The sequence below is a fragment of the Podarcis cretensis genome (assembly GCF_951804945.1).
Source record: "Podarcis cretensis genome assembly, chromosome: 18".
Classification (NCBI taxonomy): Eukaryota; Metazoa; Chordata; class Lepidosauria; order Squamata; family Lacertidae; genus Podarcis; species Podarcis cretensis.
Genome location: NC_137188.1, coordinates 13,770,122 through 13,785,113, shown reverse-complemented (window position 1 = coordinate 13,785,113; position 14,992 = coordinate 13,770,122). Strand labels below are relative to the sequence as shown.

The 14,992-nt window shown below is 49.7% G+C and overlaps 2 protein-coding genes across 5 annotated transcripts in view; one reads left to right on the top strand and one right to left on the bottom strand.

The window, feature by feature from the left end:
* Window positions 1-4,479, top strand: part of IL12RB1 (interleukin 12 receptor subunit beta 1) — a 30,609-nt gene extending 26,130 nt beyond the window's left edge. For all 4 annotated transcript variants that reach the window (XM_079960608.1, XM_079960609.1, XM_079960607.1 and 1 more), the window contains 5 exons: window positions 4-159; window positions 1,056-1,199; window positions 1,417-1,513; window positions 2,592-2,676; window positions 3,360-4,479. In XM_079960608.1, the coding sequence (XP_079816734.1) occupies window positions 4-159; window positions 1,056-1,199; window positions 1,417-1,513; window positions 2,592-2,676; window positions 3,360-3,632 (755 nt within the window). In that variant the 3' untranslated portion in view covers window positions 3,633-4,479. The remainder of the gene's footprint in view (window positions 1-3; window positions 160-1,055; window positions 1,200-1,416; window positions 1,514-2,591; window positions 2,677-3,359) is intronic.
* A 612-nt stretch (window positions 4,480-5,091) lies between these two features.
* NWD1 (NACHT and WD repeat domain containing 1) overlaps window positions 5,092-14,992 on the bottom strand; it is a 134,762-nt gene continuing 124,861 nt past the window's right edge. The window contains exons 14-20 of the mRNA XM_079960418.1: window positions 14,474-14,746; window positions 12,813-12,903; window positions 11,873-12,027; window positions 9,930-10,206; window positions 8,002-8,561; window positions 7,208-7,316; window positions 5,092-6,377 (exon numbers count right to left, since the gene is read on the bottom strand). Of these exons, the coding sequence (XP_079816544.1) occupies window positions 6,067-6,377; window positions 7,208-7,316; window positions 8,002-8,561; window positions 9,930-10,206; window positions 11,873-12,027; window positions 12,813-12,903; window positions 14,474-14,746 (1,776 nt within the window). The 3' untranslated portion in view covers window positions 5,092-6,066. The remainder of the gene's footprint in view (window positions 6,378-7,207; window positions 7,317-8,001; window positions 8,562-9,929; window positions 10,207-11,872; window positions 12,028-12,812; window positions 12,904-14,473; window positions 14,747-14,992) is intronic.

Below are 14,992 nucleotides of genomic sequence, written 5' to 3'. Positions count from 1 at the left end.
TAGTGCCTTCCGAAGACCCCATGCGCCCAGATGTGGCCATGCCAACGCCCACCTCTGCCGAAATCCGCTGGCACCCACCTGCCCTCCTCGCCGGCTGCCCCGGCGCGTTCCAGAAATACGTCCTCTGCTGGCACGATGAGCGAGGCGAGGAGATAGCCAGTGAGTTTGGTCGCCGAGGGAGACCCGGGTGCGAAAAGTGCCCAGTGCGCATGGAGCCGTGAGATGGGGGGTTCCCAAAGCGGGCAGATTAAGAGGCAAAGGGGTGCCATCTGTCATGGGTACTTCGATTCCTCCACTGCAGCGGGTTGGGGTGGATGACCCCACGGGGTCCCTTCTGACTCTCCAGCATGTAAACCAGACTTTGGCTCAAGTTCACCTGTTTGGTCACACCAATTGCACCGAATCGTTTTAATTGGGGTTGTTTTTGTTGTTGTTAAGTAATTTTTATTACTTCCCAATTACAAATATCCAATATGTGCCATATTATATTAGCCAATTCAAATACATGGCCAATTCTAAATTTTGTGCCGTGCTTCCTTTTAATTCAGCCTCCAGACTGTTGCAAAAAAACCAAATACACTCTCGATAGAATCCCTTATACTGCAGCTACAATAATTAACTTCAATTCGCATTGACACGTATAAACATTTGTAAATTCACAAGTGAAGTTCTCCTATCTTCTCCCTCGGTGAGGCTTTGATTTCCGTCAATTGCTCCTTTAATTCTTTATCAAATACAGTGGTCCCTTGGTTCTCAAACGCCTTGGGACTCAAACAACTTGGAACCCAAACAACTGCAAACCCGGAAGTAAGTGTTCCAGTTTGAGACCTATTTTCGGCAGCCGATCATGCTCCGTTTTGAGTGTTACGCTGAGGTCTGTTTTTGCTATTTATTTTGCGATTTTGTTTTTGCAGGTCCTTTGTTCAACCAATATTAGTATTATTTGTATATTATAACCTTCGTTTTTGGTTAAATCCCTTTTCAGTTTATTGTACTGTTGACTTCCTATTCCCACTTTCTATATAAATCATTATTTTCATTTTTCTGCCCCGTAGCTTACGAGGTCAGCGCCTCTGAGACTCGCTTCACCATCTCAGAGCTGCAGCCCAACACCACTTACCGGGTCGGAGTCGAGGTTTTGACTGCCGGGAGCGACGGCCACTGCCGAAACCTCATCGCCTTTCGAACCCGCACCGCAGGTACGGCGCGTCTCTGCAACCCCCCTGTGAAATATCTCCTCTTTGGGTGCCGGCGGTAGAAGGTCCTCTTCTTCCTCCTCCTCCTTCTCCTTCCTCCTCTTCCTCCCCTAACCCTAATCTCAAGGCCAAGGGTTCAAGCAACAGAGGGTTGGGCTAGATGACCGCATGGGGTCCCTTCCTAGGATTCTGTGTTTTTAAATAATTCTTTCTCTGCCAGATTCCAAGAAGACAACTCTGACGCTCAGCCTCCTCCTTCTGGGTCTCGTCGGAGGGGTCCTGGTTGCCACCAGTGCCGTCCACATTTGCAAAAAGAGGTGGGAGTGTAGGAATAGCTAGAAAAATACATGGGGGGCTTTGCCGGCAAGATAGGCGCTGCATGTATTTTTTTCTAGTTTCGAAATCTCCCCAAATCAGGGGTGCTTAAAAGCTGCGCCGCGATTTCAAAAAATAGTATTTTAGTTCCGTGCATGAAATCTGGCTTTGCTTTTTTGCTAAGAAAATAATAAGGTTAAGGGGTCCTCTCTCGTTTTGAAAAATCACCATTTTTTAGTTCAAATTAGGGGGAAATAAATACAGCACATGGACAAAAAGGCAAAGATCCGCAAAATGTTTAGGGGTATGCGGACCCACCAGGAAAAAAGGCACTGGTAAGATGTGAGCGAAATCGCTCCGAAATCAGGAAAAAAACCAACATTGCGGTGATGTTAATATTTGCCGTTCTTATTATTCAGCCTTTGCAGATATCAAAATCCTGGGGTTTTTCCCCTACGGCAGTTTCTGTGCTTCTTTGCCAGGCAAGAGACATACCAAGCCCCCAAAATAAAAGCAGATTTGAATCCCTTACACCCCCAAAAGTATATTTCTAAGACGCCTCGCTGAAGGGATTTGCCAAAAAATAATAATCTTGCCCCCTAAAACGACACACCCTGGCGCTGTTCCTAAGCCCTGGAGGTGGCACCACCTCTGCATTTAGGCAAACCTGCCTGTTTCGACTTTGCTGTTAACCTGCGGAACTCCCTGCCACAAGGGGCCGCCAACCTTGGATGGCTTTGAAAGAGGACCGGGCCAATTCATGGAGGAGGGAAAGACTAGGGGTGACTATTATAACCAGGATGGCTATGTGTTCTCTTCCTCCGTCGGAGGCAGTAAACGCTTCCGGATCCTAGTTGCCAGAAAACGGAGAGCGTCGCTCCTGTGTTTGAATCCTGCATGCCGGTTTCCCGAAACACTTTCCCCTAAAAACGGGTCCCCTTTGGTTATTCTTACGTCCTGATGGAGCCTCCAGATCCAGGCAAAGTCTACCTGGACTCCCAGAACGCAGGGCTCTGCTTACCTGCAAAGGGCAAAGCTCCAGAAAAATCTCTTTCCTCCTTCTTCCCTCTCCTGCCACAGGGTGAAGGAGGTTTTGTGCCCGCCCTTGCCAGACCCGGCCGACACGGAAGCCGTCAAGATCCTCGCTGGATCGGAGCCAGGGCAGGTGAGTTTCTGTGAAATGGGAGCAATCGGTTGTCACTCCAGGTTCAAACTGCATCTCTGGAATGGGCAGGAGAGCTCTTGATGGCTGAGGCTCTCTCTCTCTGCCCTCTGGGGTGAGACGCCCTCCTGGGTCAGGAGAGGGGACACGGGTGCGAGATACAGCTGTGGGCATCGGCAGGGGGGACGCGATCGCCCCGGGTGTCATGCCTAGGAGGGGTGACAAAATCCCCCCAGGCGGATCGGTGTGGCGGCGCTTGCAACCCTCAGCGGGTGAATTTTCACAATTGGCACGATATTTGTCGTGAAAATCTGCCCACTAGTCATGCAAATTCGCCTGGTGATCAGCCTGGCACCCCCCCCCCACCGGCAGGCGGTTTTTGCACCCCCTCGGTGGGCGACGCTTGCATCCCTGGCGCACGGTTTTATGCAACTGGCACGATCGCCGTCGTGAAAATCTGCCCGCCGATTGCACAATTTGCATGGTCGTCGGCTGGATTTGCACGTATATTTTTCGCGGCTGGAAAAGAAAATCTCAGTAACTCAGGTCAACATTCCCGAAAATTGCAATGTGTGTGTGTGGGGGGGTGACAAAAAAGAATTCTCACCCGGTACCCCCTGAGCTTGCTACGTCTCTGGGCATGGGTTCAATTTACGCCCGGCTCACCCCACACTTCTTCTCCCCAGGTGCACCCACGGCGAAGCTTCGTGCAGCCCCTGGAGTCCAGCAGCCCCACGGAACCCCTCGTTCTCGAACCCAGGTCTCCGTCCAAAGAGGACCTGGCCGCTGGCACCATGGCGGACTTTCCAGCCCTGGCCAACCCCCCTGAAGAGACCCTCTTGCCCAAGGAGGACCAGCCGGGCTCGGGGGACATCCTGCCCTCCGAGTACAAGAGCCAGGGGTTCCTGAGCCCCACGGAGGACGAGCGGCAAGGCAGGGGGGCTGGACGTCTGCAATAAGGCGGGTGCCACCGGCCGCTCGCTGGCGCCCCCGAAATGGTGTGATCAATGCCGCCAGGGGGCAAGATGGCGTTGGGGGGCACAAGGTGGGGGCTGTTCTTCGTCGGATCTCATGCCCCCCATGTCCAGGGGGGCAGGAAACGAGGGAAGCACTTTGGGGAAGGTTTCCACCGATAAGGAAAGGAAGAGGCCGAAGCAAAGTGGTCGGGATCGAGGATTTTGAGTCAGTAATAGAAATGTAAAGAAAAAGAGGGAACATTTTATCATATGTGGTGGGAATGTAAAAAGGTGAAATGCTTCTGGGAGATGATATATAATGAGATGAAAAAAATGTCGAAATATACATTTATAAAGAAACCAGAAGCATTTTTACTGGGCATTGTTGGGAGTGATATAAATAGAAAGGAATGTAAGCTCTTTTTATATGCAATAACGGCAGCAAGAATATTACTGGCCCAAAAATGGAAGCAAGAAGAATTGCAGAATGGAGGATGAAATTAATGGACTATGCAGAACTGGATAAACTAACAGGAAGGATTCGAAACTGGCGGGACCAGAAATTCACGGAAGACTGGAGTAAATTTACGGATTATTTGAAAAATATTTGTGAAGATCAGACAACGTTTGTTGGTTTGCAAGAAGTTTTGTGAGGAGTATTATTTAATGGAGAAGGGGAAGGATGATTTGTTAAGAGATGTAAAGGCAATATAAAGTTAAGAAATGCACAAGAAGTGGTTAAAACGGTGGATCATCAGAGGTGCTGATGGAAGTCCAAAAAGATTGTATAAGTGATAAGTTTTGTGGTACATTTTATAAAATTTATATGTTAAAATCAATAAAAATTATTTTTTAAAAAAAGGAATCGAGGATTTTGACCTGTTTTGCTGTCGCGAGAAAATGCCCTCCGGTCAGTTGCCAGAGGCAGCAGTGGCATAGCGGTTAGAGCGCCGCGTCCTGGGTTCGAATCCTTGCTCGGGCACAGAACTCGGCCCTGTATACAGAACCGTGAGGACTGGGACCTTGTGTTCCTTTTCAGGGTGGCAACAGAAGCAGCGCGGTGGAGCGGTTAGCGCGTCAGACTGGGGCCCGGGTTCAAATCTTGCAGTGTGAGCTCAGGGACTGGTCGCCGTCTCTCTTGGCTTAACTTCGCAGGGTTGTTTTTTGGGGGGGTCGAAGGTGGGAGGCGGGGAGAACCCTGCCGGCCAACTTTTGGAGGAAAAGGCAGAATTGAGACGCGATAGGTTTTTACGGAATATATCTACCCTTTTCATAGCTCTGTAGCCTCTCTACCCTCAGAGCTAGGAAAAGGGTAGAGGGGCCTCAGAGGTAGAAAAGGGGTAGAAGGGTCACAGAGGTAGAAAAGGGGTAGAGGGGTCACAGAGCTATGAAAATTCTAGAGGGGTCTCAGAGGTAGGGAGATTATTTTGAGAATTTTAAGAACAGAACTACCTAACTTGTATAGAAATTTATTCATGTATGCAACTACAGCGGCAAGAATGTTACTGGCCCCAAAATGGAAAAGAGACAGAAGTCCCAGCAAAGGAAGAATGGATACAAAAACTTATGGAATACCCAGAAATGGTGAAATTTATCGGAGGAATAAGAAATAAAGTTAACCAACTTTTTATAAAAGAATGGAAATGGTTTATTGAATATTTACAGATAAATTGTAAACAGATAAGAACATTGGCAGGATTATTGTAATAACCTGCAGTTTCCTAAGAGTATATATTTAAGGTAGATGAGTAAACGAGCAAATTAAGTTAATTTGGAAATGCAGAAGATATTAAAAATAAATTTAAGGAACCGCAGAAAGAGGGGGAAGGAAGTCAACCCAGTGAGGGTTTGCCAAGCGCGCCTTCCTCTTAGCACGTTTCTCCCTCTAGTCCTGAGTTCGAGTGTCTCCAGAGCCCCGGACACCTTTGGCAAAGGCTGTTCTCCAACTGGAGCGCTCGCAGGCCAGTGTTTCCCAGTTGTCGGTGTTTATACTACATTTTTAAAGATTTGCCTTGAGACAGTCTTTGAACCTCTTTTGTTGGCCACCAGCATTACGCTTTCCATTTTTAGGTTCGGAATAGAGCAGTTGCTTTGGAAGACGATGATCAGGCATCTGAACAACATGGCCAGTCCAACGAAGTAGATGTTGAGGAATCATCTCTTCGACACTGGCAATCTTTGCTTTTTCCAGTAAACTGATATTAGTTCTTGGGTCTTCCCAAGTGATGTGTAAAATTTTTCGGAGAAACCGTTGATGGAATCTTTTGAGGAATTGGAGATGGTGTTTACAAGTGGTCCATGTTTCACAAGCATACAGTAAGGTTGGAAGTATGATGGCTTTGTAAGGAAGCATTTGGGTTTCCTGGGCCCAGAAATGAACCAGCGGCCAGTGCAATGGGGCCAGAATTGGTCTCCTGTGATAATATAGCCCTGACCCTTACCCAATCCTGCAAATCTGCGAAAGCTTGTTGTTGAGGTGGCTGTGCCCGGCCTGGGTTGCGTGGTCCCCCTGGCGCCCCAACTGCCCGCCGGCAATGTCCCCGTCCTCCTCTCCGCCGGTCCTCCGAGACGTCACTCTGCATGTGGCTCTGATGCCACCCAGAGGGTCGTAGCGAGAGCTGGTGGATGATGGGCGGAGGAACCTCTCCTGGATGAGGTAGCCGAGTCTTGTCGCTGCCACGAAGCCGTCCGGCGTTGGCACGATCCTGGTCACCCTGGCGTGCACAAGCTGGACGGCTAACAGGGCCCCTGGTGGCACAAAGAAACATGCTGTGAAATGACCCCCATGCATAGAAAGTCTGCCTCATCTCAAGTTAGCTCAGTACTGCCTACCTAGGGTTTCTCGAACTCGGGTCCCTGGCCGTTTCCAGACCGCAATTCCCATCACCCCGCAATTCCCATTCATTTATTCTGTGAACCGCCTTGAGACCCCTGCATATAGGGCAGTATATACTGTATTTTTCGCTCTATAAGATGCACCAGACCACAAGACGCACCTAGTTTTTAGTGGAGGAAAACAAGAAAAAACATATTCTGAATCCCAGAAGCCAGAACAGCAAGAGGGATCACTGCGCAGTGAAAGCAACAATCCCTCTTGCTGTTCTGGCTTCTGGGATAGCTGTGCAGCCTGCATTCGCTCCATAAGATGCACACACATTTCCCCTTACTTTTGAGGAGGGAAAAAGTGAGTCTTATAGAGCAAAAAATACGGTATATTCAATTAATAGTAGTAGTAGTAATAATAATAATAATACTGTCATACCTCAGATTAGAGAGGTTGCGTGTTTTCGCACTGAAACCTGGAAGTACTGGAATGGGTTACTTCCAGGTTTCGGCACTCATGCATGCGCAGAAACACTAAATAGCGCTTTGCGCATATGCAGAAACGCGAAATTGCACAGATGTGGCACTGCGAGTTGCGGACGCGCATCCCGCACGGATCGCGTTCGCGACCCGAGCGTCTACTGTATCCCCAACCACTGGTCCTGCTGGCTATTGTAGTCCAAAGACAGCTGGAGACTCAACGAAGGGAAGCCATCGCTGCAAGCAGTTCAAAGATGGCCGGGGGGCTCGCTCACCGCACGAGACATCCCACACCGTCACACACTGATCGAGGGAGGCAGTGAAGAGCAGCCGGTCATCCGTCGAGAAGCAGGCACAGAGCACGCCTTGCGCGAAGGAATCTTCCTGGGAACGAGGAACAGACATGGCAAAGGTGTTTTGAGAGAGAGTAGAATGTGTGCTTTTATTTCAAATGCATCTCCGGGTTATTTGTGGGGCATAGGAATTCGTACATTTTCTCTCTCCAAAATAAGAATGTAGTCCGGCCCCCCACAAGGTCTGAGGGACAGCAGAGCGGCCCGCTGCTGAAAAAGGTTGCTGACCCCTGATTAGGCGATGGCCATTCTTGGGAAGGGAGAGCTGGACCATCAAGAAGGCTGATCGCCAAAGAATGGATGCTTTTGAATTCTGGTGCTGGAGGAGACTCTTGAGAGTCCCATGGACTGCAAGAAGATCAAACCTCTCCATTCTGAAGGAAATCAGCCCTGAGTGCTCACTGGAAGGACAGATCCTGAAGCTGAGGCTCCAAGACTTTGGCCACCTCAGGAGAAGAGAAGACTCCCTGGAAAAGACCCTGATGTTGGGAAAGATGGAGGGCGCAAGGAGAAGGGGACGACAGAGGACGAGATGGTGGGACAGTGTTCTCGAAGCTACCAGCATGAGTTTGACCAAACTGCGGGAGGCAGTGGAAGACAGGAGCGCCTGGTGTGCTCTGGTCCAGGGGGTCACGAAGAGGCAGACACGACTAAATGACTAAACAACAACAACATTCTTGGGACGGCGCAGGGTGGGATCCGGAGGGGAGACACACCTTTTGGAAAGACATCTGATGCTCCCAGCGGCACCGGTCCACATCCCAGAGGCACTGCAGAGAGTCGGCCGCCCCACTGAGCGCCCAGGCCTCCCCATGGCTGGTCTGCAAGCAGGTGACGCTGCTGCTTCCATGGGCTTCCAGGGCGAACACCTGGCCCCGGAGGCAGTGGTAGAGGAACAGCTGCCCGGTGGTCATGCCGTAGAGCACCCGGTAGCCGCCCAGCAGGGCCACGCAGGAGATGTCGGCGCCTGGGATCTGGGTGTAGAAGGAGAAGGCCGGCTGGTCGATTAGGGGCCCCGGATCCCCCCGACCCACGTCCAAGACCTGCACCAGATCCTCGTAAGCCACGGCCACTTGCTCCTCGCTCTGGGCCAGGGCCAGGGCGCAGACGGGCTTCCGGTTCTCTGCCGGAGGGATGCACCCGACGTCCTGCGGCAAGTCCAAGGGGAAGACCAGCACCGTCCCGGACGCCAGACCCACAAAGGCCAGGTTTCTCTGGGGGGCCACTTCCAGGCACCGCACGGCGGCCGAGGTGTCCAGCGTCTCGCGCTCCTCTCCTGCGGGGGCACAGGTGGGCTTTTTAATTTAAAAAATATTTTACAGTCATGCCTCGGGTTACAGACTTTTCAGGTTGCATTTCTTTCAGGTTAAAGGTATAGGTAAAGGGACCCCTGACCATTAGGTCCAGTCGTGGCCGACTCTGGGGTTGCGGCGCTCATCTCGCTTTATTGGCCAAGGGAGCCGGCGTACAGCTTCCGGGTCATTTGGCCAGCAGGACTAAGCCGCTTCTGGAGAACCAGAGCAGCGCACGGAAACGCCGTTTACCTTCCCACCGGAGCGGTACCTATTTATCTACTTGCACTTTGACGTGCTTTCGAACTGCTAGGTTGACAGGAGCAGGGACCGAGCAATGGGAGCTCACCCCGTCGTGGGGATTTGAACCGCCGACCTTCTGATCAGCAAGTCCTAGGCTCAGTGGTTTAACCCACAGCGCCACCTGTGTCTGGAATGGGTTACTTCCGGGTTTCGGTGGTCGTGCATACGCAAAAGCGCTAAATTGCGCTTTGCACATGCATAGAAGCACCGAATCGCAACCCATGTGTGTGCAGAAGTGCTCCTGTGGGTTGCGAACGTGCATCCCGCACAGATCATATTCGCAAACCGAGTGTCCACTGTATTTTATAATTTTTCCAAAAACAACGAAAAATAAAAACATCAATACATGTTCAAACACAGAAAAAACAGAGTTGACTCCCCCCCCCCCATTCCCTTTCTTGGTTCCATTGTTTATCATCATACCGCATGTCCATTTTAAATTAAGCTTACTTCTTGCCCAGTCATAATGTCTTTACAAGTATTTTTCAAAATCCTGCTAATGTATTAACCTGTGTAGCTTAAAAGGTAAAGGGACCCCTGACCATTAGGTCCAGTCGAGACCGACTCTGGGGTTGCGGCGCTCATCTCGCTTTATTGGCCGAGGGAGCCGGCGTACAGCTTCTGGGTCATGTGGCCAGCAGGACTAAGCCGCTTCTGGCGAACCAGAGCAGCGCACGGAAACGCCATTTACCTTCCCGCCGGAGCGATACCTATTTATCTCCTTGCACTTTGACGTGCTTTTGAACTGCTAGGTTGGCAGGAGCAGGGACCGAGCAACGGGAGCTCACCCCGTCGCAGGGATTCGAACCGCCAACCTTCTGATCGGCAAGTCCTAGGCTCTGTGGTTTAACCCGCGTCCCTCTGTGTACCTCGCTTCTGTGTATATACAATAAAGTCCTTCCATTCTTCTTTACATTCATCGTCATCTCTTTCCCTTAATTTCAAAGTCAATTCTGCCATTTCAGCATACAGTATACCAGAATGCTGGAAATACCGTGTCAAAAAAGACATTGATAAAAATCATATACGAAATAAATAAATAAAGTCACCTTCTTCCACGTCCCAAAGGACCAGCTCGCAGCTCTCGAGGGACCGGGGGAAGCAGATGTATTTTCCGCCGCCGGAGAGCCCCACACACTTTGCGCCAGCCATGCAAGGCGGCAAGGGTTTGCACCCGGGGTCGTCGCCGGGGTCCCAGACCCGGAGGTAAGGTGCGTGGGGAGAGGCGGACACCAGCAGGGAGCCGCAGAGGGTCAGGTGGGTGGCGGGTGGTCCTTGGTCCCCCCAGACATCCCTCAGCCAGCCCTCCTGGCCCAGACGCCACACCTGGGGAGAAGAGCGCTACAGTCAAATCTCGGTTCTCAAACGGCTCCGTTTTGGAACCTTTCGGCTCCCGGAAACCCGGAAGTAAATTCTCCTGAGATTAAGAGTCTCTGGTTTGTTGCGTTCTGAGGCCAAAGGAAAGGATCGGACCCTGATTAAAATAAGACACGAGGCTTTGACCAGCAAGGTTCTCGGAGAAAGTGCATCCACCACACCCCTCACCAGGCCATTTTATTAGCAAAAGAATCCTTTACACAGTGCTCATAAGAACCAATCAGATTTCCTCTGAGCATTCAAACAAACCTCAAGTGGGGACAAAGTTAAACTATAAACACTAGTTAGGCATACATACTCTGGAGTAAATGAATGAAAACTACAAAGGAGGAATACAGCAACAATCAGTACACATGATGGCCAGGAGGACAGTGACCATTATCACCTTAATGTGAAACCTGTTTCCTGGCCCTAAGATTAACATCCTAAGATTAACAATTAGAAAAGCTACAGCAAAGAAACTGCCCATAGTCTTTAGATGACCCAGGACGCCTGCCTGTCGAAGTGTGTACGTGACTCGTGAAGAAGAGGGGAATGGGCAGTAGAGGCAAAAGGGCATGAATGTAGAATCTTATGGGATTTAATCAGAAATTATCGTCAGTGTATCAAACCCAGTCAACACAATGCGTTCATCGTGGACACAATGGCCTGATGTATATTATAATTCCTCATGGTAATCCCATCTGATCCCTACACTGGTTTACTAAAGATGAAGAAATTAAATCAGTAATGATACACTGGGCAGGAGATTTTGGCTACAGTATACAGTTTTCATCATGGGAAAAGTTACGGAGAGGTCTTGAAGTTTACAACCTGCTGTTCGTTGAAAGAAAATTATATGAAAATGATGTGCTGCTAGTATTAGACACCTAGTAAAATTGCGAAGTTGTACAGTGGTACCTCGGGTTAAGTACTTAATTCGTTCTAGAGGTCTGTTCTTAACCTGAAACTGTTCTTAACCTGAGGTACCACTTTAGCTAATGGGGCCTCCCACTGCTGCCACCGCCACGCGATTTCTGTTCTCATCCTGAAGCAAAGTTCTTAACCCGAGCTACTATTTCTGGGATAGCGGAGTCTGTAACCTGAAGCATCTGTAACCCGAGGTACCACTGTATAGAAGCCGTTCAAATGTGTGCTGGAAATGTAAAAGGAAAGAGGGTATGTTTTATCATATGATACAGTGCTACCTCGGTTTTCGACCATCTCCGTTGACAAACGTTTCAGTTTTCGAACGCCGTAAACCCGGAAGTAAACGCTTCCATTATTGATTGTGCCTCGGAAGTCAAACGCCTTCCACTGAATGTATATGTTATTTTTCTCAATTTCTCTATTAAATTTGCAGACCGCCCTTTGCACCTCGGTTTCCAAATGTTTTGGAACTTGGATTTCGTAGGGCTTACTTTGTGGGTTGGCGATTGCCACATTGCCACCGCCCTGGGCTAGAAGGCTGGTCCTTCTGCCTCTTAAAATCATAGAATCGTAGAGTTGGAAAGGGGCCCCCCAGTGGTCATCCAGTCCAACCCCCTGCATGCAATGCAGATGTCTTGGCTAAAGCATTCCTGACATATGGCCACCCAACCTCTGCTTAAAAACCCCCAGAGAAGGGGGGCCTTACCCAGATGCACTCGCTCCGAGAGCTCGTGAACACGGTGGTGTTGTCGGCAGTGATGGCAGCTGCACAGACTTCCTCATTGTGCAGCAAATCGGAGTTCAGGACTTGGTGGAAGCCTGTCGGGTCGGGCCAGAAGATTCGCACGCGGCGCCCAAAGCCTGGAAGGCAAGCCAGAGCTTGGTTTGAATGAGGGTTTGGCCTTCCTTGGGAAGCAGGGTCTGGCCAGAAGGGACAAGAGTGCTTCTGAGCACGTGCCAAAGGCTCCTCGCAGGCAGGTGGTTCGTAACATTACCCAGTCTCTGCTCTTGCTCTGTGAGCGACCAACAAGAATAAGGTCCCAGCACTCAGTTATTTCCACATTAATTTCCACTTTTTCCTTTTCCCCTCCCTTTTTAAAATAAATCTTTATTGGTTTAAAATACAAACATACAACGAAGGTAAGTATAACAAAGTTAAATACAAAAAGAAAAGAACATCACAACGTAAAATCAAGAAAAAATTTGAAGAGACAAAAAAAAGTAAAAAAGAAATGAAAAAAAAGAACAAAAAAATTATTAAACATCATGTCCATCAAATAAAATTTGCACTTTTTCATGGAGAGTCGCTGTGAAAATTCGTCACTACTTTAACACGAATTTCCCCTCATTCGTCTTTCATTTTGCCTCATTTTTTCAAGGTCGTTCCCCCTCCCTGCAGAATGCCTTTTGGCGTGTTATCTGCATTTTTACGCACACTCCACCTCAGTCCGTGCCTTTGCACGCGAGGGGGGCACCTCAACGCAAGATTCGGAAAAGGGTGAATCTTGCAGTCCGTTTCTTCGTGGGGAAAGCAAGGACTGGGAAGCGTGGCGTGAATTTGAAGGTGCGCCAAACGTCGGGGTCCTGCTCCTATATCCCGAAAAACAGCCCGCTGCCTGAGGAGGCAGGATCTCAAGGAGACAAACCTGCGGCGAGAAGAGACTCGTCTTCCGAGAGCGCCACGAAGCAGATCTCCTCTGGGAGCTTCTTCAGGAGGCTATTTCCCTCTGAGGAGACCTGTGGGGAGTGTTGCAGGAATTTATGTAGAGGTTGGGGGTGTTGCCCCTCCAGCAGATCTCATGCACATGCAGCCCACGACCAAAATCAGCCCCAGCACTTTTGTGACTTGTCCCCACAGAACACTTCATTGCAGTTTCTTCCTATCTATTCAAAGGGCCTTTGCTGCACGATACCAAATGTAAGAGTTCACTGATAAACGTATCCATGTACTGGCTCACTAGAAAACTTCAGAAATTCCTATAGACAGGTGAGCTCAGCTCCTCAGCAGCCCCTCTGCCTGAGGGATAATCCCTGGCATCCTGATACCTGAGGGCCAGACAGGTAGCCATGCCAGAAATAACAAACCCAGATGAAGACAAAAGGGTGTGATTCACTTGGCAGGGAAACAGGGAAATGTGAATATCTCTTTTGTTCCACTTGATGGGTGTTTTGGTGGAGGGCAAGGGGAACCATGGGGCAGGGTCCAGGATGCTCAGATTCCTGCGACCAGACCTCCCCTTTCATGATGTATGAGTGATGTAGTTTGGAGGGTGTAACATGGGGATCAGCAGCTAATAAAAGTTTGGGTTCTCTTTTGTTCGGGGCTTCCATCTTGTTCCACCTGGGGGCAGGTGGGAGTCCTGTCACGACAGTCTTCAATCAAGACCAAGCAGGAGGAAAACAGCCTCAGAGCGGCAGGCTTGGAGTCCCTCTAGCCCCCTAACATGCATTCACTGGCCGCTGCTGCCAGCCAGTGCAGACAAATACAGTGGTGCCTCGCAAGACAAAATTAATCTGTTCCATGAGTCTCTTCGTCTTGCGGTTTTTTCGTCTTGCGAAGCACGGCTATTAGCGGCTTAGCGGCTTTAAGAAAAAGGAAACAAACTCGCAAGAACTCGCCCGATTTTTCGTCTTGCGAAGCAAGCCCATAGGGAAATTCGTCTTGCGAAGCACCTCAAAAAACGGAAAACTCTTTCGTCTAGCGAGTTTTTCGTCTTGCGAGGCGTTCGTCTTGCGGGACACCACTGTACCCTTGATCAGGATGGGCCAATTGCCCTGAAAAAGAGATAGAAGGGAATATGCATTCCTTTATATGGGAAAGCACTGTCTTGGTTTTGGAACACTTTGGTTTTGGAACGGAATTTCCGGAACGGATTAAGTTTGAGAACCAAGGTACCACTGTGGTTTTCCACATTAATGAGGATCGGTACATACCAGATTAAAAGAAATGCAGCTATTTTTATGGACACTCATCAATATTTACATTGATGTATCCCTATATACCAGATTAAAACAAATCTGTCTGCTTTTATTGTTATCAAAAGATAAACAAATGTTCATAAGTTTGAGAAACCAAGATGCCACTATATATGAATTGGAATCCCTTTTTAAATCAATTGAGATTCCCTGCGCACCCTCCTTTCTGAGCTCAGCGCCACTGGGGCGGGAAATAGGGAAATTCTGGGTTCAAGAACCAAGGTGCCACTGTAATCAGAATTTTATTATTTGTGGTTTTATTATTTGCTCCCAAAATCTGGCTGCGTTGCCCCGGTCCCTCTGCCCACAACCCCTGCCCCAGAGTGGGCACCATCAGGAGGGAGCCCCCGCTGAACCCAGACACCATCCTGCCCATTTTCCGGAGCAAAGCGCCGCAGGTGGGGGCTGCATCCTCTTGCAGCCCCCCCAGCTGCTGCCTGGAGAGGAGTTGCCCGCTGAGACTGTCCCACAGGCGGACGCAGCCCCCCGACACCGTCGCCACCACCAGCCGCGGCACGAAGATGGCAGCGCACAACCAGCCGCCCGGGGGCTCGGCCAGGATCCGGAAAGCGGGGGCCGCTGCGCCCAGGTGCCAGGCCTCCACCTGCGGGAAAGAGGGAGGGTCTGCTGAGACTCTCTTGGTGGGCAAAACACAGGGCATTTCCCATTGTGCAACACAGTGGAATTGCAGAATAAACTGTCGCAGGAAACACCCCCCCCCCAATCATTCAGTTTGTACAAACTTCACACACACTCACACACTACATAGGCTACACTTCTGTTATAAATGCATAGAAAATCAACCATACATCGGATTTGCACTATTCCACTTTTATTTTACTCCATGAAG